This window comes from Scophthalmus maximus, chromosome 13, assembly GCF_022379125.1.
Source record: "Scophthalmus maximus strain ysfricsl-2021 chromosome 13, ASM2237912v1, whole genome shotgun sequence".
Classification (NCBI taxonomy): Eukaryota; Metazoa; Chordata; class Actinopteri; order Pleuronectiformes; family Scophthalmidae; genus Scophthalmus; species Scophthalmus maximus.
The window spans coordinates 3,834,528-3,855,428 of record NC_061527.1 but is presented as its reverse complement, the minus strand read 5'-3'; the positions used below and the strand labels follow the sequence as shown (position 1 = coordinate 3,855,428).

Genomic DNA, 20,901 nt, shown 5'->3' with positions numbered 1-20,901 from the left:
GTGAACGGGGTCGGAAAGCTGCGGCACTTAGCTCGTGTGCGTGGGTGTAATTGCTTAACAGCCATTAAGTAACACAAATGGCCAGCTATTTGAGAAGGTCACACACACACACACACACACACACACACACGTTTGGGCAGCTATCCTTGTCGGGACCTTACATTGACTTCCATTCATCGTGGGCAGCCTCAGCCGTAACCTCACCCTCACCCCCAAGCGTAACCATAAAGAATTCACACGCGACCATCAAATTCACACCCGGGCCTCAGAAATAACGTTGGGCCTCATTAGGACCAGACGTTGATTCCCCATGAGGACGGCCGGCCGGCCCCCGACAAGGTCGGTGTTTATACCAGAAAAGGTTCCCAGGAGTTACACAGCCCCACACACACACACACGCACACACACACCCACACACCAGTTGACCTTGACCTCTCGTCATGCAGCACCATGTTGGATCATTGTCAGGACACGACAATGACCTTTTGCCCTCAGATGTTTTCGCGTGATCATCTGGCGCCCGGTAACGCTGGTTGTTGTTGTAGCGCAGTCAGGAAGTGATGTCTTTTCTTTGATTCATTTGCTTTTCGGGGGCAGAGACTCAAACTCCATCAACTTCAGATGCAAATAGAATCACATCGGTGCAAAAAAACCCTATTCAAGTGCAGTGCAGGAACTTCATAGCGACGAGTGCTCAGGAACAAAGACTCGGGGATAAAAATGGGAAAAGATCTGGCAATAAAAATCACTTTGACATTGAATAATTGTTTGTTATTTTTAAGTAGAAACTCCCCAAATTCACTTGTTCTGTTTAAAAATGAAACATGAATAGAAGATGTTTCTGAAAGTCTTTTTGATTTTGAGCATATTTGGTTGCATGAACCAGCTATTTTTAACATGTCAACTGGTAAATATCTTGAGTTTCTTTCACAATAGTGAAAACAATCATCCGTTTCAGTCCCAACTCAAGAGACACGATATAATATATATATATATATATATATATATATAGTAAAAATGAGACACTGAACATGTAGTTGCCACGTGGTTTGTCTATCAAACTGCTGCGAATACTGAATAAACTACATATTCAATACAAGTGGACCATTTTTAAATAACATGAATCATAATCAAAGTTGCTGCGGAAGAGCTCTGCCCTCCGTTTATCTGCGTCCCCATCATCCACATGTTCTCATGAGGGGACCAGACTCTGCCCCCGGGCCACTCCCAGTCAGCATCGCGTCACACGGGTCTGTCTCTCGCCCATATATGGAGCTTGGGTGGGCGGAGTGAAAGAGGAGTGGGTGGGTTGGGGGGGGGGGGTGGAGGATTGGAGCAGAGCGAGCAGCGGAGTCGGTTCACCCTGCAGGGGACCGTGGAGGAGAGAGAGGGGCCGGGGGATGAGGGACCGATACCGTCGCTCACAGGATGCTCGGGACCTGAAGTTCACCCAGTTTCTCCCCACGACACTGCAGCTACTTCTAACTTTTTCTCAGAAGATGCAAATGCGACTCCTTCATGGGCCCGTGGGTTGTTAGAGTCATCCGAGTCACGGGTTGGGTCTGTCGTCAAGGCGACGGGGGCGGCATTTGCAGCTGAAGTGAGCCCGGCGGTCGGTTTCCATCCCGGTTCCCAGTTGGGGAAAAGTTAGCGAGGATGTCGGAGCGATGCAACCTCAAGAACCTGACAGCTGCTCTGTGTTGCTTCTACCACAAGAACTCCGTGATCTCGGCAAAGGTGAGAGAAACAGGAGTGTGTGTGTGTGTGTGTGTGTGTGTGTGTGTGTGTGTGTGTGTGTGTGTGTGTGAAGATTGGGTTTTTTATATCATTTTGATTTGTGTGTAAAAATGCTTTATGACAAATATGGTTTGCACGCGCACATGCTCCCATTCTGCAGCTTCTTCTGCACTGTACTGTACTCTTCCTGTGTGTGTGTGTGTGTGTGTGTGTGTGTGTGTGTGTGTGTTCCAATCTACGGCTGCTCATTCGTGTTTTCATTCTGAGAATCGATCACATCACATTTGGCAGATTTGTTCCGGCGCTCCCTCGTCTGCTGGTGTTGTGTGTGAAGCAACTGGGTGCGATCCACCGTGAGATATTAAGAATTCAAAATAAAAGCCATGATGAAAAAGAGAAGAAGTTCAAATTGTAGAAAGCCATCTGATGAGTTCATGGTGACACTTCTGCAGCCGGCGCGAAATCGAATCAGTCTGAATGGTCCTCCTCCCTCTCCCTCCCTCTCTGTGAGTTGAACACTGGGCTTTTATTACTCGGACCAGACGCTCCCATAAATGACCAACAGTGTGTGACTGTCTGACTCTGTGTGTGTGTGTGTGTGTGTGAGTGTGAGATATATAGCCGGCTTCATCCGTAGCGGGCAGCTCGGCTGGCAGACACACAAGGTTAGTGTGCGATGGCCGAGGGAGCGAGGGGTGGGACACAGAGAGCAGGACGAGGACGAGGACGCCGCCGGTCCTCATGAGGATGACAAATTACCAACTTGTGGCAGTTTGTCTTCTTTTAGTGACGTCAGCCAGATTGGGCGAGCGCACATTAAGATGATTGGAGGCAGCGGGGGCAAGCGGGGGGGCAGCTGAGGTGACCAGGGTTTTTGTCCCAGTGTGGATCGGTGAGGAGGAGGAGGAGGAGGAGGAGGAGGAGGAGGACACATGTTTCTTTACACACGAGGTAGAGACGCATGGCGCATGTGATGTGAGGTGGGGGGGGACACACACGTAGATTTGATCAAACCCCATCCACAGTCAAATAGGTGAAATCGAATCTGCGCAGAGTTCGCTCCTTAACAGTTTTTCCATTCAATTTGAGTTCAGTTAGTTCAAATGATTTGATTTTCCCAAATCGGCTCATGAGACGTTTCCAAAAAAACATCAATTGTGGCGAATGGAAGCAACTTTGAAATTATGACACGGAGACGCCCCCCATCCGTCCATCGTCGACCGCTTTATCCACTCAAGGGTCGCGGGGGGACGTTGGGCGAGAGGCGGGGTTCACCCTATCTCCAGTGAGTCTCCAGTGAACCTGACCCCATCCTGCATGTCTCTGGACTGTGGGAGGAAGCCGGAGAACCCGGAGAGAACCCACGCACACACGGGGGAGAACGTGCAAACTCCACACAGAAAGGCCCCGGTCGGTTCGAACCGGGACTCGAACCCAGAGCCTTCTTGCCGGTGCGGCCCAATAGTGCGACTTACCAGCTCCTACGTGGGATTATGAAGCATTTGTTTCCGGGAAGCGTCGAAACAAGTTCTCACAGCTTAAGGAAAGACGCAATGTGGCCCGAAATAGCGTCCCTGACAGTAACGCAGCTTGACTTACACGCGAAACGACTTACTTTGAGACTCTGAGACTTTAAGATACGTTTCAAAAGAGGGACAATATTCTTAAAAGACTCGTAAACATCTTGCGCAATCTGCCCTTGCGTAGAATGTGGTTCTGAAAACAAGAGCAGGTGGACTTCACAGCTCGTTTTTGAGATTGTGAGCCTTGGTTGGATCAGGAGTTTTTTTGCGCAGCGTGCGGGTCACACCGCTGACTTTGGTACAGGAGGTCGGGGGTTCGATCTCCAGGTCATTCCCAGTGTGGGCCCCTTTAATGCTGCCTGGCGCGACGGTTGTAAGTCGCTTCGGACAAGCGCATCAGCGAAAATGAATTATTACTTACCAAGCTCCTGCATTTTGATTGACCTGACGCAACTGGCTCTTGTCCCACGGGCACAAGGTGCAGTCGCTGTTTTCTGCGGTCGAGGGGCAACGTGGTTATTGGATTAGTTCTTTTCCAGAAATGGAGAAGTTTTAAAAAAGGCAAGTTGAGATCAAACTGTGCAGAAATATGTGCCATTATCTTCTGTCTGCACAGCAAAAAGAAGAAATACCGGTTCTCTCATTTGGACAATTCTGTGGTATAAAGAAATCCGGGTGCATTGGTTGAAAACCAAAACTAAATCCTAGTGGAACTTCCTCTCGCTGCGCGCGGCGAACCTTCGTCGATTTAGGCGATTTCAAATCCTCCGGAGGAGGAAAGTGGAGTCACGCCATGAAGGAAAACGAAAAAATCTCCTTAACTTCTCCGACCTGGCGTCGTGACCTCACGAGACCTTCTGCGTTCCAAAAAAGAAAAAAGAAAAAAGAAAACCTGTCCTCTACTGGCGCTGCTCTGAATCTCATGTTTCACGTTGTTAGGCCTGAAAAAAACAATAATAATACAGATATTAAAACTTTATAAGAGAAATGACTGGCATGGCTCTTCATCTCTCGCTCCGTTGCCCCCTTCCCTCCATCCTTCATCTCCACCTTCCTCCTCTCCTCCTCTCTCAGGAGGTCTTTTCCTGGTCACCCCCCCCCCGCCCTTCTTTCCCCTCTCCTCCGTCTGTCTCTCTGGGCGCTCGCCCATTCGTCCGGAGGGAGGCAGCCTCTTGCTTCTGCGCATGTCACTTGTGCCACGGAGTTTTTCGCGTCATGACCTGTTTAGCGTCCCCCGAGGAACCCCGGTGTCAGGCGGAGTCCGGAGATTCAGCAGATTCATTTCACACGCGTAGAAAATCCAGACGTACCTACAGATGACTCCGGCTCCCATGGGAACAGGCCCCACGGTGCACAACACAGTGCACATTGGAAAAGGCCGTTTGTCTTGTGTGAATCTCGCAATCTTCCCCGTCCGTCTCTGCACAATGAGAAAGTAATTCGTTTTACATCAAGGTTGTTTTTGTGTTGTGTAGTTTTCATTTCTAAACGGATATTATCATGAGACGTGAAGCTGCAGACTTCATCTCTCGGGCTCCGCTTTTCTGCTTTTCTGGTTTTTTTTTTGCTGCAAGCCGGCAAAGTCTGGGGGGGAAAAAAAACGCTCTACGTTTGTGTCATCCCGCTCGCTACGCGGCCAAAAGTATGCGGACACCCGCGCATTACTCCCACTGTGCTTGTTGAACATCTCATTCCAACAACATGGGAATTCATATGCTGCGACGCATCATCTCTCTGCTTTCGGTTTCTCTGCCGGACGTTGGAAGCTGATTGGCCGCAGGGATTCCTTTTGCAGGCCGGTCAAGTTCCTCCCACGTGACACTTTCAATTTTATTTTGAGAGAGGAGAGTTCCAAAGGGCGCGTCAATACTTTTGGCCACGGAGGTGGACGATGAGACCTTTTTTCAAATCTGTGAATCGAATGAACAGAGATGTCTTGCAGACACAAAATGAAGCACTGGTTTGGATGATAGATTGTTCTGGTGGATGGTTGAGGTGCGAACGGATTTGTGCAGACGGGTCCTGAAAAAGAAAGGTCACATTGTCGTAGCCTAGTGGAAAAGGCGGCTTTGCCCGACTACTGGTACGATTGCAGGAGCGTTGATTTAAAAATGAACATCTCCTCCTCCCTGCTTCTCAAATATTCAGCTAAGAGTTAAAACGGCACGGTGGTGTAGTGGTTAGCCACACAGCAAGAAGGTTCAGGGTTCGAGTCCCGGTTCAAACCGACCGGGGCCTTTCTCTGTGGAGTTTGCATGTTCTCCCCGTGTGTGCGTGGGTTCTCTCCGGGTTCTCCGTCTTCCTCCCACAGTCCAGAGACATGCAGGATGGGGTCAGGTTCACTGGAGACTCTGAATTGACCGTAGGTGTGAATGTGAGAGTGAATGGTCGTCCGTCTCTGTATGTGGCCCTGTGATAGGCTGAACCCCGCCTCTCGCCCAACGTCCCCCCGCGACCCCTAAACGGAGACCATGGAGTTAACACACAACTGCTGTGCAGCTCAGTGTTCAGAATGTGCTGCACGTCTTGTTGTGAGCCGGCTCTCGAATAAGATACCGGATGGCAAATCCACTGCAGAGACAACGCGTGTGCCCGCTGCACCGCGGCCTGTTCCGGAGATGGAACGCACGATATACAGCAGCCGGTCCCACACCGACCAGTGAGACGCCTCCTGGTCCCGTAAACACAGGAAGGGAGCGTCGATTTAGTTGTGTGTAAACAGGAAAGGTGGGGTCCTGGGGACGATGAAGTCAAGATGCGGAGATGCAGAAATCAAAAAAGATCCACGACCTTTCACGGACCTTCCTCGGCTTTGAGACCGTCCAGCCAATCAGAGGCCAGAGAACGGCCACTCCTCCCTCGCGTCGTTGTTCGGCTGCACTGAAGTGATCCACTTTCATTGAATCTCCTCATCGCATGTCACTCGACGGTGGAAGCAATGAAGGTTTTTGCTGAATAATCGCGCAGCATTGAAAAGATTTTTCTCCGCCCTCTCTCCTGGATGTTTTTTCCCCCAAAGCGGCTGCACCGCTGACCGTTTGAATTTCTCTCCTTCTTTTACTGTCACTTTTCAAAACTTCGTCCAGAGTTCAAGAGACAGAGAAACATAGTGAGGAGATTAGAGGAGGAGAGGAGGAGAGGAGAGGAGGAGAGAGGAGAGGAGAGGAGGGAGAGGAGGGAGAGGAGGGAGAGGAGAGGAGGAGAGGAGGAGAGAGGAGGAGAGGAGGAGAGGAGAGGAGGAGAGGAGGAGAGGAAGGGAGAGGAGGAGAGGAAGGGAGAGGAGGGAGAGGAGGAGAGGAGGAGAGGAGGAGAGGAGAGGAGGAGAGGAGGAGAGGAGAGGAGAGGAGAGGAGGAGAGGAGAGGAGAGGAGGAGAGGAGGAGAGGAAGGGAGAGGAGAGGAGGGGAGAGGAGGAGAGGAGGGAGAGGAGGGAGAGGAGAGAGGAGGAGAGGAAGGGAGGAGGAGAGGAGGAGAGGAAGGGAGGAGGAGAGGAGGAGAGGAGAGGAGGAGAGGAGGAGAGGAGGAGAGGAGGAGAGGAGGAGAGGAAGGGAGGAGGAGAGGAGGAGAGGAAGGGAGGAGGAGAGGAGGAGAGGAAGGGAGAGGAGGGAGAGGAGGAGAGGAGGAGAGGAGAGGAGGAGAGGAGAGGAGGAGAGGAGGAGAGGAGAGGAGAGGAGAGGAGGAGAGGAGAGGAGAGGAGGAGAGGAGGAGAGGAAGGGAGAGGAGAGGAGGGGAGAGGAGGAGAGGAGGAGAGGAGGGAGAGGAGGAGAGGAGGAGAGGAAGGGAGGAGGAGAGGAGGAGAGGAAGGGAGGAGGAGAGGAGGAGAGGAAGGGAGAGGAGGGAGAGGAGGATAGGAGGAGAGGAGGAGAGAGGAGAGGAGGAGAGAGGAGAGGAAGGGAGAGGAGGGAGAGGAGGAGAGGAGAGGAGGAGAGGAGGAGAGGAGAGGAGGAGAGGAAGGGAGAGGAGGAGAGAAGGTGAGAGGAGAGGAGAGGAAGGGAGAGGAGAGGAGGAGAGGAGGAGAGGAGAGGAGGAGAGGAAGGGAGAGGAGGAGAGAAGGTGAGAGGAGAGGAGAGGAGGAGAGGAGAGGAGGAGAGAGGAGGAGAGAAGGAGAAGAGAGGGGAGGAGAGGAGTTGAGAGGAGAGGAAGGGAGAGGAGGGAGAGGAGAGGAGAGGAGGGAGAGGAGGGAGAGGAGGGAGAGGAGGGAGAGGAGGAGAGAGGAGGAGAGGAGAGGAGGAGAGAGGAGAGGAGGGAGAGGAGAGGAGAGGAAGGGAGAGGAGGGAGAGGAGGGAGAGGAGGGAGAGGAGGAGAGAGGAGGAGAGGAGAGGAGGAGAGAGGAGGAGAGGAGGAGAGAGGAGAGAGGACAGGGAAGGAAATTAGAAGAAAGTAAAGGAGAGGAAAGGAGGGGAGGAGGAGAGGACGAAAAGAGAAAAGGAGGGGAGGAGGAGATGAGATGGGGAGATGAGAGGAGATGAGAGGAGAGACAGACACAGAAAGGGAAGAACAGATTAAGAGAAGAGGAAGTACCAGATAAAGAGCAGCTGATAAAGAGTTCTAATGATGATGATGTAAAAAAAATAAATGATATAATCTCTGAGTGGGACAAACAGCTTAAGAACGAGTTAAGTACTGAGTTTAAAAAGCTCCTTTTTTCTTTTTCTTTTTTTTGAAAGGCTGCCGTCACTCGTCTGTCGTGTAAACTGTGATGTTGTTTGAGGGGGAAAAAGAAATGGTCTCCGATCAAGTGTCCCGAGTCACGACGATACAACCATTCCTGGAAACCAAAACGAGTGAGAAAGCACCAGCTCAAGAGCTCAAGCGCTGACTTCCTCACAGCGGCATCAGGTCAAATGACGTTGCACTGTAAAAACAACAACAACAACAACAACAACAACACCCTCCCCATCATGATCAGTGTCAGAGCACGACAAGATGCACAGGGGATATTTTAACAATACAGACGACTGGAGGAGGAGAGGAACATCAAACACGCCGCGCTCACTCAACATCATATTTTATTTTGGACCAACGGCTGCAGTGGGGGGGGGGGGGGGGGGGGGGGGGGGGGGGTTCTGTTGACATTCACTTGAACTGAATCTTGCCATCGTTGCTTTTCTCTCAGCTCGCACGTCGTCACGCAGCAGGCGCGGTGTTTCGGACAAGACGAGGATTATAATGTCGGCTAGTGTGTGTGTGTGTGTGTGTGTGTGTGTGTGTGTGAGAGGATGAGGATTCAGTCATAATGCTAAAAGGTTATTTGTCTTCACCTCGCCGAACTCAAAGAGGCCAAGCAGCTTACGGCGCCGCCGCCTCCGATTGGGCCCCGGGGACGGATTGTCGCGGCGAACAGGAAAAGCGAAACCTGGTTTTGAACTAATGTATCAGCTCCGACGTAAACACACACACACACACACACACACACACACACACACACACACACACACACCAGTCGGTCAGGGCAAAAATGATGTTTTTGAAAATCCAGTTACTGTTGAAATCCTTTCAAACCAAATGTCACTTGTTGGTCGTCGGACGATTAAAAAGGCCGCACCGCGACGCGGAGCGAGGGATTGTTGTTATGAGCTCTCGGACGAGACCGGTGGTCATGTAATCATCTGCATGTACTGTACACACCCTCGTCACATTTCAATGGTGCAGAACGTCTCATGTAGCGCAGGTGCGTCGCCGGTCGGACACATGATAGCGCCGAATACAACTGCAACATACAATACAAGGCAGTTATTAGTATTTAAAAAAATTGGATATGATGCACGTTTCTCTGCGGTACAATAACGACTTTGTGCATTTGCATTTAATGGCACAGTAGCATAAAGATGAGTTGCAGTTCAAACGTTTCTCTTTAATTAGCATCATAATCCATAGTTCTCAAGATAAACAAGACTGCTGTGCAAAAAATTGATATTTGGAATATGAGACTTTTACAATGAATTAACATGTAAAATGTCCAGAAAGTAAATAAATAAATATTATATATATGTCAGGAAAATATAAGAAGGTGGTAAATGTCACTTTAACTCCTTCTATTTAGCATTAATAAATGTTTATAAAAAATCGTTATAGTTCATTAATGTAAAGTGTTTTTATAAATGTTATTATAACTTCTGCTATAAAGATATGTCTTATATGATTACAGCTGTTTTCTGCTCTGTTTATACACCAGCCTCTACTTACAGGAGGTAGAGTCGTTGACAAGCACAATACAGAATGAGGTATAGATTATTGATTGTTAATGCTAAATGTGGAGGATTAAAGTGTGAAACAGTAAAAGTTTGAAAAAGGTACTGGAAAAAGTACGACAAACAATGGAAATCTGTTCCACAAACGAAAGAATGGAAGAAACCGCACCTTTGAATGACATATAATAATAAAGTTAACTCTCGTTAGTCAGTCGAGAGTCAGTTACGGATCACAGATCACAGATCACAGATCACAGATTACAGATAAACCGGTTCGGCCATCTGTGAGCACCGAGGCTCAGTGTCTCTGGATCACACGTACAGGGAGCGAGGGAGCGAGGGAGCGAGGGAGGTGAAGGTGTGTGAGGCCGTGGCTCAGTCGGGGGGGGGGGATCCTTCAACCTGTGAGGCCGGAGAAAAGAGGAAGAGGAGGAGGAGGAGGAAGGAATAACAGTTACAGTCAGCTGTACTGTTACTGCTGTGTTATGGTCCACACACACACACACACACACACACACACACACACACACACACACACATGCAGCAGCTCAATGAAGATGACATCATTAATATTATCTTATTAAAGGGGGGGGGGGATTCCATCTCTTTTTTGCTCCTCTCCCTCAGTCCTTCCACTCCAGATCTCCTCCTCCTCCTCCTCCTCCTCCTCCGCTCTTCTTCTTCTTCTTCTTCTTCTCCATCCTAATGTGCATGATCCATCTTTTCCCTCCCTCTCTACTCCCCGTCATATATACAGCAGGTCCTTTCCACTCCCCTCCCCCACTCCACCATCCATCAGCTACTGTATGTTGGCAGATGTGAGGGGGAGAAAAAAAAGAAGCACTTCATTGTGACCGCTGCAATGAATGAAATGATCCCAGATATGATTATAATCAATGGCTGCGCTGCGTCGCCGTAATGCTCCAGTTCCATGAATCAGATAAGCTCGACGCTTTTACCGTTCGGCTCCCACGGCGCGCCCCCGTGTGTGTGTGTGTGTGTGTGTGTGGTGTTTTTTCTTCGTTCATCCGGTTCGGCTCTTCTCCAGTCTGCATTAGTCGCTGGCACAACAGGAAAAGCCGCTTCTCACCAACGTGCAACACAAGAGTGTGAGAAGCAAAATAACAAACAAAGTGATGCAACGTGGAAATATTCATATTAGTATTGTGGGAGCAGGAGAAGTAGAGTTAGTGAACCGTCCAGACTGCTGCAGCTTTTGCCTTCTGAATATCAATAAGAGCGTCGACCTTCTTCATCTGAAATATTGTTTTTCAAATTTTTATTCAAATTGGCTAAATAAACAGGAGAATCAGAGAAATACTATGGGTTTGATTTTCTTGTTATTTTAGCAAAACACTGACAAATTAAATCTTTTTTTTCTTTTTCCTGTATTCCAATATCAAAGTTTCGAAGTTGAATGTAATATTTAAATGCACAGATGATACACAGACCATAAAAAAAACCACATGTCGTTTGTTCCTTCATGTTCAGTGGTGATTCATTAATCAGAAAAGTTAATCTGTAACTTCCTGGTCACACAAACCAGACACTCAATACTTTTTGTGTCTGTTTGAAATGATGAAACCCCAAAAATGTATTAAATATATTTTCTGATTCTGGATTCCCTGTTAAATATGAAAAGAATGAATGACACACAAATTCATAAGGTCACTGCCAAGGTCAACCGATAAAGAAAACAAAACTGAAATCACGTTAATGCTTCTTGCCGCGATCATTTAGTTCAGATTTTTTACATTTATTTATTTTTCTCTCTGTTCATTTCAGAAACACCTTAAACAAAATGAGATTTGAATGCGGCCCCACTGCTCGGATCTCAATTATACTGAGCGCACAAAGGTCCGATCCTATACGGCGAAATCAATGCAGCTGCAGAACACGACAGTTCAATTCTACTGCCCCCGGTGCTTTCCACTGCTGCGCCCACACACACACACACACACACACACACACCCACACACACACACACGCACACACGCACACACACACCTACACACTGGTCACGCCACACTGCCCACTGTCTCAGTTTCGTCAAACTGGAAACAAACCAAATCAGTGCAAGTGCATATCTACATGTATTTTCATATTTTTGTTTTTCAGCTGTAACATGAGAGGTTTGATTTCCCGTCACGCGTGGAGACGTGGAGCCTGAGGGCAGAGGGGTCTATTCTAATGACTTTAGAGAGAGAGAGGTAGAGAAACCACAGAAAGAAAGAGAGAGAGAGAGAGAGAGAGATGAGCGATGAGAGGATCCACAGGGTCTCAGTTTCATGGGGACGCTCAGAGACATATTTCCAATTTCATGTTCAATAATTCTTCTCGAGAGCCGAAGAGCGAGTGTCGCTCTCGAGCTGCACTGAACCTCTTTATCCGTGCGTCGTCGGATCAAAGTCTTCAGTTCAGGCACAACTGTACATCGTAATATTGTTATTATCATCATCATCATCATCATCGTCGTGTATCCATCATCTGCAGCAGGATCATCTTCTAGTCTGGACTCGATCCCATTCGGAGCACGACACCGGGCTGTGTGCTCAAAAATTAATACGTACATGGATAAATAAGTAAAAGACTTTAGAATTATTGAAAAGCGTACAGTATTCTGTCGTGTGTAAGAGCGTGACCGTGTGTTGCCAATGGATGAGACATTTTTAAAAAAGCAGGATTCCTCCAAATGGTTTCTATACAGTCATATTTTTGTGTTATGAATTTTTTTCTTCTTTTTTGTACTGTTAGGGTTTTGATTTATTCTTTAAATCCCGATCCTGTTTGCAAACAAATGGCCCGACTCGGGGATGAGAAGTCGCAAGAGGATTAACAGAATGAAAACAATTCTGCCGCATGACATTCTCCTAATCTTTTTTCCACATATCGCCTGTAAGAATTGTCGGATCTTTTGCATGAAGCAAAGGGTCACTGAAACACTTTGACCTCGTCGGCGGTGTAAATCGGGGCCACGTCTTCGCCGTCGTTCGCAGCCGTCTTTCTCCCGCCCTCGTCCGGATTCTTCGCCACGTGGCGAGCCGCGGGTTTGGTTGCGACCGCTCGACTGTACCTCGGCGGCGTTTGGGTGTCTGACGTGTTTTCTTCGCGTCAGCAGAAAATTGCAAACACTTGCGGTTATTCTGTGTCCGTGTCGGACTTTTTCGTAGCCAAACCTCGACCGTGCGGCCGAAGAGAGATTTGCGGCGCAACGAAAAAAACACACGAGTACGGTTTGAGTCACATACGGTATGTGAAAGGTTCTCTCTCCATGACAAAAAGTGCAGCGCGTCGATACTGTCTGTGCATTGATGCAGCGCAGAAATAGGAAGTGAATTCTGAGATACTTTTGACAATCGGGAGCTTATTGAGGTTACTGGACGTTCCCTTTGTAGAAGCTCCCTTAGAGCCGGTATTCAGGGAAAGGAAGAAACACAAGTCAGGAATCTTTCACTTGCATTTGTAATTTACAATGGAGCACTTCCACCTCCCGACAGGACGCTGGCGAGGCCTCTCCTTGTTTTTGTTGATGGAAAAATAAAAAAAATGACAATTGCCATAAACAGTGAATTATTGCTTGTGTGCCGCGCTGCTGACCGCTGACAAAACGTGTGTGTACATGTGACAGATTCAGCCGGGAACAGGTTAATAAAGACACAGGCCGACTAGTGCAGGAGTTTGCGTCACCAGAGTGTGTGTGTGTGTGTGTGTGTGTGTGTGTGTGCGTGCGTGCGTGCGTGCGTGTGTTTGTGTGCGTCAGGTGAAGGTGTGTACGGAGGCAGGTCCGGGCAGCTGGGTGGGGTCATGGCGATGATGACGTCACGTCAGGAGGAAGTGGGTGGAAAGACAAGAGAGAGAGAGAGAGGGGGAGAGAGAGAGAGAGAGAGAGAGAGAGAGAGGGAGGAAAATCACTGAGAGAGACGCAGGGAGAAAGAGAAAGTGTGAGGGACATGTGGACGTGTGTGTGTGTGTGTGATATGAAGTGTGTGAAGGAGGACGGAACACGATGCAAAGACCCAGCAGCTGTCATGTAAGTGTGTGTGTGTGTGTGTGTGTGTGTGTGTGTGTGTGTGGTTCTGCTGACTCTGCATCCTGTCAGGTTGTGACAGGACTTTTGTCCTCTGTCCTTCACTTTGCTTTGACATGTTTCCAAACCTTCCGGCTCGTCTTCATGAGCCAAACTCGCCGACGGACCAGTTAGTCGTCTCTCCGGTGTCCGACTGAGGTCGAGCTCTGTTTCCACCTTGACACACTTCTCATCTTTACGGGGTGTTCGTGTTGTGACCTTCAATCGATTTGCAGTTTGTCGCCCCGTGTTACAGAGCGAACGGATCGTAAAGCCTCAAATTAGTGATTCTTTTAAAAAAAAAAAATGCCTGACTAAGTTGTGAGATGTGTGTGTAAGTTATCACGTGGTGCGAGCTGTGTTTCCATGTGATGTATGAAAGGAAGTGTGTGATCGACTAACTGCTGCAGCTCTCGCTATGATGGTGGTGGTCATGGTCACAGCAGTGGTGGGGGCAGCAGTTGTAGCAGCAGTAGCAGTATTAATACTAACAAGTACACTTCATGTACTTTAATTATATTGCTCAATGTGTTTGGAAAATATATACGTGATAAAAAAAGGGATGTATTGTGACGGAGCGTCGGTCTGTGTAACTGTTGCTGCTACATGAGTGGTTTCCTGCCCAGGGGTCGTGACCCCTTCAGGGGGTCGGGAGATCATTCTGAGGGAGAAATATGCATATTTACGCGTTTTTAAATGAACCTACCAGATACGTTCACCGTGCCAGGCATTTATTGGAATAAAGGTCTCTGACAGAAACGCTCACCAGGACAAGACGAGGAGGTCACAGGCCTGTGAGAGTGTTCTGAAGACAATCAAGATAATATAATCCTTCAAACAAAAGTAATCCTGACAGTAACATAATCCTTTATGAGGAAATTTGACAAATTCTTCACTAATAATTTCCTTTTTAATTGTAAACGCTCCCATTATTAACCTTCTATTCCCTCGACGGCCCCATCACCTTCCTCTGCCAGAGCTTTCTCTTATATTTCATTTCATTCTTCTTCTGCAGTCAAAGTCATCGTTGTACCTGTGACCTTTGAGCTTTGACCTCATCACATTGAAAAACTGTTGGGATTGTTGTAAATCTGTCATCATAAACATCGGCTGTCGTCAGATCTACGGATCGATGGACGACGACACTGACGGCTGGTTTTTCTTTTCTTTTTTTTTTAAATCACAGTTCTCCAGGGACCAGTTCATTCTGGACTGTCCCTCAGAGAAACACCGCCGGGAGCTGGAGGAGGAGCTGAAGATGAACTGTGAGGAGCCGAGGAGCCATGCGTGGTACCACGGAGCGATACCCAGACAGGTAGCACGCGCACACACACACACTCACACTCACACACACACACACACACACACACACACACGTACACACACGCACACTCACACACACACACACACACACACACACACACACACACACGTACACACGCACACTCACACACACACGCACACACACACACACACACACACACACACACACACACACACACACTCACACACGCACACACGCGCAAAAACACACTCACACACGAGTCCCTCCCAGTAAAAGCCTGGTTACAAACTTGTTGAACCAGATCACCTATTATTAGACTGTTGTGCTGCACACACGTACACACAAACAAACACATACACACACACACACACACACACACACACACACACACTGCATACAGGAAGATTAGAGCTTAAACAGTGGCATGGGCTACAAGGCTGAGGTTGTTACATTAGGTCAGTGTGAAAAAAGCCTCTTTGCGAATGTGTGTACATATATAAATGCATGTGTGTGTGTGCGTGTGTGTGTGTGTGTGTGTGTGTGTGTGTGTGTGTGTGTGTGTTTAGAGAGAGAGAGAGAGAGAGATTTTGTGTTCCCTGTGAGACCCAGCTCTGAGATGTAATCATTTTTAATAAGCTGCTTCCTTTGGTTAAACTAAACTGCCATTATATACTAAACAAACACCAGCTTAATTAAAGTGTGTGTCTGTGTGTGTGTGTGTGTGTGTGTGTGTGTGTGTGTGTGTGCGTGTTTGCTCAGTGTGTGTTTGTTTGTGGTAGAGCAGAGAGAGAGAGAGAGAGTCAATGTAACTACAGTGAAATGCAAATAAAAAGATGCAGAAACTCAAAGGTCACAGTTCTAATTATGAATGAAATTGAACCTCGTGCGTGTGAATGTTGCGCCTCAGTTTTGAAGTGAATATTCTTGTTTCAGTCTCAGATCAACCACCTAGTTCACGACAAGTTAGTTTTATAAAGTCTCGTGTCTGCACGTAGATCTAAAACTTTAAGAGGATTTTTCATCACCTCATCAATTCATAATTATTTCCTCAGAAGTACGTGTGTGAGTTCTCACATTGATTGTTTCATCCAAGCAACAGTGCAAAATCAATAAATATTGAGTTCACCATCGTGCATTTTTTTTTTTAAATGTCATCAAATTCACTCATTGGAGAACTTGAAACTTTAAAAAGATTCATCATCATTTGAAACTGTTGTCAATTAAATTTTTTTTTTGGACGATTGACTAATCGATGTATCGTCTTACTGTTCCGGCTCGACTTCCTGTACGTGCGCTGAGACGAACCAATGTCATTTCCTAAATCAGCCTCAGTAACGTCGCCTCTCCACCTGAGTTTTGCTCCCTGACAAATACTCTATAATGCATAATTGGTAAAAGGTTTTCGAGAAGCGACGGCCCCCGTCCCACGAGCAAGAACCTGCGTGACCGTGTGAGGCTTTAAATATCTCTGTGTGGACTGGAAACACACGCCGCGCGTCTGCCTGCCTGCGTGTACATTCAACCCCCTCCGTGTTGTTTCAGGTCGCAGAAAACCTGGTGCAGCGCGACGGAGATTTCCTGATCCGTGACTCGCTGTCCATCCCGGGGAGTTACGTCCTGACCTGCCAGTGGCGAAACGCAGCGCAGCACTTTAAAATCAACAAGAAGGTGAGAAACGCTCCGCGGTGTCATCCCATCATCCGCCTGCACGTGGGTCGGAGACCCTCTCGCCGTGGCCAATTGAACGTCCCTCAGATTGTTGTCGTTGACCTTTACTGCCAAGATGTAAGCGGCCGTCACGTCGTCCGTTGGTTTTCTGAGCTGTTGTGGTGAAGCCTCGAGTTTTGGCCTTTTGTTTTTGTCCGGCGCCAAGTTGCTGTTTTTTGAAAACCTGACTGAGAGCTCGTCCACTGCACGTCCCACCGACACCTACGCCTGCACCGGTTGGACGTTACCAGCTGTCAATCACAAAATGGACATCATGTTGTACTGCAGAGGAAGTGAAGAGTGACGTCGAGACCATAAACTCCCCAGGAAGACCTTTTACTGACGCTGTAAATCGAGTGCGAAGTCGTGGAGCCATTTTTCTCATCGACTTCTGTAGAAGCCGACTTCGCCCCCTGCTGGCCATTCCAGAGAACACAGGCTTTCAGGCGCGTCCGCCTTGGTTTTCACTTTCCGGATTCAGCGACTACGTGCTTTTTATTTGTTTCTGCACTGACTTCTTTTAACCATGACATTAAAGATGTGTTCAATAATCTGACACATTCAAGTCCATCGTTTAGTGGCGTGTAAGCTCCGATCTGGGAGCTCCTTCAACCGGAGCGGATTTTAGCTTGAATTCTCAGTAGCCCTTAAAACAGACCACGTTAAATTTCACTTCAACTTCAGTTCATATTTGATCTTTAACTTGAGGAACAGTCGCCGATGGCAAGTGTACGATTTTCCAGGTCGCGAGCGCCTTGTTTTTGACTGATTTTCGTTGCTGTTGCACCTGAACGACCTGTCGTGTGTCGTCTCCTCCTCCTCCTCCTCAGGTAGTGATGCTGAACGAGGCCTACTCCCGAGTGGAGTACCGGCTGGAGAGAGAAGGCTTCGACAACGTCCCGGCACTTATCAGATTCTACGTCGGCAACAGGAAACCTGTCTCACAGGTGAGTTTCAGAAAGTTGTTGGTTTTTTTCTCCCCAATTTCCCACACGCTGTGTTTGCTGTAGTTCAGTCCCTGACTGTAGCTCGTCTTCCCCGCGTCCAGGTGGTGGGAGCCATCATCTTCCAGCCGGTCAACAGAGGCCTGCCGCTCCGCTGCCTGGAGGAGAAGTACGGCCTGTCCAGCACCCACCGGGACGCGCTCATGGCGCAGGAGAGGCGGAGCCAGAAGCGCCTGAGCCTCAACATCACCAACGGACACGCCGCGCACGACGGCGCGCACGCCGCGCACGACGGCACGCGCTGCCACGACAACGGGATGAGCCGAGGCAACCAGCTGAGGTCGGTGCACAGAAACACACACACACACACACACACACACACACACACACACACACACTGATTAATAAGTGGTGGTGAGCACGTTTACCCCGGAGAGATTTATACGTACGACTGTGTCATTTATTTCTTTTTACTTTTCACTGCACCGCATGATGAGGTTGTTAATTCACAACACATGATTCGCTGCTTGATTGAATTATTGTTCAATTTTTCAACTTGACTGAGTCTCCATCTCTGTCTGATAGAGACTGGGGTTCAGACCCTTCAAGTGGAATTTTCTTGAGTGAAGTGTGTGTGTGTTTGTGTGTGTGTGGGTGTGTGTGTGTGTGGGGGGGGGGGGGGGTTCATATATGTCAGAAAATAACAGAGACTCACTTTTTACTCAGTCGCTCTCTCTTTGTTCGCACACACACACACACACACTTAGTTCAAGCCTTTAAATCCCTTCCTGCTTTCAAGCCTTCATCCCACAGCCCCCCGAGCTTCACATCCCATCCTGCAGGCGGTAGGTTGTATATACACTACATGTTCCATATGCACCATAAGTCCTGTATAAATAACTCCTCTGAGAAGGAACAGAAGTGAGAGAGTCTGACGCGCGGCGTCCGAATATCCGTCTGCGCAAAGAGACGGAGTCGGGAAAAGAGGAATGCGAGAGAGGGCAAAGAGATGGAGAAGAAAAGTAGGGGGTAAAGATCGAGTTCCATTCACGTGTGAGCGCGTTGACTGATTTTGCTTCGCCATGTTTGCTTCCTCTCAGGCCGAAGGACCGATGCGGCAGCCAACCGGCGAGTCTCAACCAGGCGCAGGAGCGGCGGCGCCCGCTGAAGGCGCACCAATCAGAGAGCTTCTTACCTCTGGGTGAGCAGGAATCCCACAATGGCCATCGTGACAATAACACGCTTTGCTCGCAGAGCATCTCTTAGATCAGACGCAGGACACTCAGGGGGGAATAACACTGATGAGAAGGGAGAAGCAATGAGCGGACGACATGGCGTAAAAGCAAATGAATGCGAATACAAAATTCAAAGCAATACAACATAAAAGATAATGAAATATGCTGCTGTGATGTAATCTGAGATATCAGTGAGAGAACTCGTCTCTGTTTTATTTTGAACGCATGTTCATCGCTCATCTTCTCCTTTACCTGCATCCCTTCGTTTCTCCTTATTCTCCTTCTCTCTGTTAACATCAGTATCTCTCTCTCTCCCGTCCTCCAGGATCCAAATCCCAGCAGCAGCAGCCTCCTGACCCGCTGCTCTCCAGCCCCAAGTCCCCGGTGTTCCGGACGGGCAGCGAGCCGCTGCTGAGCCCCTCCTTCCCCCGGAGGTCGGCGGAGCCCCCGGCAGGTCGGTAGAGGAAGTGAACGAGGGAATTGAATTGTATCGACTGTTCGCACCAAGTGCTCAGTCGCCGTCGTGAACCGCTGTGCGTTTTCCGCGTGCGTCCGCAGGCCAGGCGATCCGGGGCTCCGACAGCCAGCTGTGTCCCAGGCCGCCTCCCAAACCCAGCAAGGTGCCGCTGGCCCGGCTGCCTCGCTCCCCCTGCCTCCAGCCCCTGGCCCCCGCCCCCTGCGCCTCCTCCCACCACACGGCCTCCTCCTCGGCCTTCGCTGCTCCCGCCCTGGAGCCCACGTGCGCGGAGACCCCTTCTCCTTTGTGGAGGGGTGGAGGAGGTAGCCATGTCCGTCATATCTCCATACGTGTCACTGATGCTTTCATAGAAACAGATGAATAAGTGCAAAGGGACTGGAAGTAGGCCATACCGTGTGTTGATGTGATTTTGTGTGACCGCAGCTCCTCCCGTTCCTCCGGTGAAGCCCCTGAAGTTTCCCCACCAGCTCGACTCCCACTGCTCCTCCACTTCTGCACTGTCGCCCCCCGAGACCCTCCGGTACCCCGACCCCGAGGCGACGGGGGGACGCACCGAGTGGCCGCAGCCGAGCCCCGCGGACCTGAGGTGCTGCAGCCCGCCGCAGTGGGAGGAGACGAGCCCCGTCGCGGACGACGCCTTCGGGCCGCCGCCGCCGTCCGGCAGCCACGTGGAGCGGCTGCGGCGGGAGGGCGAGAGAGACGGGGAGGAGGCGGGGGGGCGGAGGGGGCTGGACAGGAGCTCCTACCATCACGCCATCGCTGCCCTGGAAAACACCAGCGAGGAGGAGGAGGAGGACGCGAGGAGGGAGGAGGACGAGAGGAGGAGGAGGGCCAGAGGGCGGAGCGGCTTCCAGCGGCCGCTCGTCGAGACCGAGTCGATGTTCCGGCCGGCGGAGTTCGGGTCTCGACTCCTGCCGCCGGAGAACAAACCGCTGGAGATGGCGGTGCTGAAGAGAGCGAAGGAGCTGCTGCTCGGCCACGACCACCACAGCATCGCAAGGCACCTGCTGGTCGCCGACTGCCAGGTCCACACACACACACACACACACACACACACACACACACTCTCTCTCTCAAGACACAACCTGGCAGCACAGAACTTACAACTGATCAATAAACTTTCATTTGAAAATTATTATACAGTTTGTTTTGGGGTTTTTTAGAAAATCATGCAGAGGTACCGAGATTATCCATCTCACACTCTGAGGGATTTGTGTGTGTGTGATTTGGCAATGATCCTGTTTACTGCCATATCATACACAAACACCCCCCCCCCCACACACACACACACACACACACACACACACCCGTGTGTGTTTGCGCTGCTGCAAATTTGATTACTGCTGCGATAAAATGGTCCTCATGACGCAGGAGAGACACTCGTACACACACACACACACACACACCAGAGGAAGATTTATGGAACAAAATGTGATCAAAATCCCCTGGGGGTTTACTTTTTTCGTTCCGCAGGTTGCCAGGATACTCGGAGTGACTCCGGGTCTCAAAGGTCAGATGGGCGTGTCCTCCGGCCTGGAGCTGGTGACGCTGCCGCACGGCCGTCAGCTGAGGCTGGACCTCATGGAAAGGTACACATCACACACACACACACACACACACGCACACACACGCACACACGCACACACACGCACACACGCACACACACACACACACACACACACACAGGGACGCTTCGTCGTGGACACAAAATGAGAGGATGAATCATAACTTCTGAAC

At 49.5% G+C, this 20,901-nt stretch overlaps 1 protein-coding gene across 2 annotated transcripts in view; it reads left to right on the top strand.

The window, feature by feature from the left end:
* bcar3 (BCAR3 adaptor protein, NSP family member) overlaps positions 1-20,901 on the top strand; it is a 59,640-nt gene that overhangs the window by 34,486 nt on the left and 4,253 nt on the right. For both annotated transcript variants that reach the window (XM_035646586.2, XM_035646587.2), the window contains 9 exons: positions 14,702-14,830; positions 16,343-16,468; positions 17,338-17,454; positions 17,556-17,791; positions 18,552-18,652; positions 19,012-19,140; positions 19,245-19,466; positions 19,588-20,189; positions 20,638-20,753. In XM_035646586.2, coding sequence (XP_035502479.2) covers positions 14,702-14,830; positions 16,343-16,468; positions 17,338-17,454; positions 17,556-17,791; positions 18,552-18,652; positions 19,012-19,140; positions 19,245-19,466; positions 19,588-20,189; positions 20,638-20,753 — 1,778 coding nt within the window. The remainder of the gene's footprint in view (positions 1-14,701; positions 14,831-16,342; positions 16,469-17,337; positions 17,455-17,555; positions 17,792-18,551; positions 18,653-19,011; positions 19,141-19,244; positions 19,467-19,587; positions 20,190-20,637; positions 20,754-20,901) is intronic.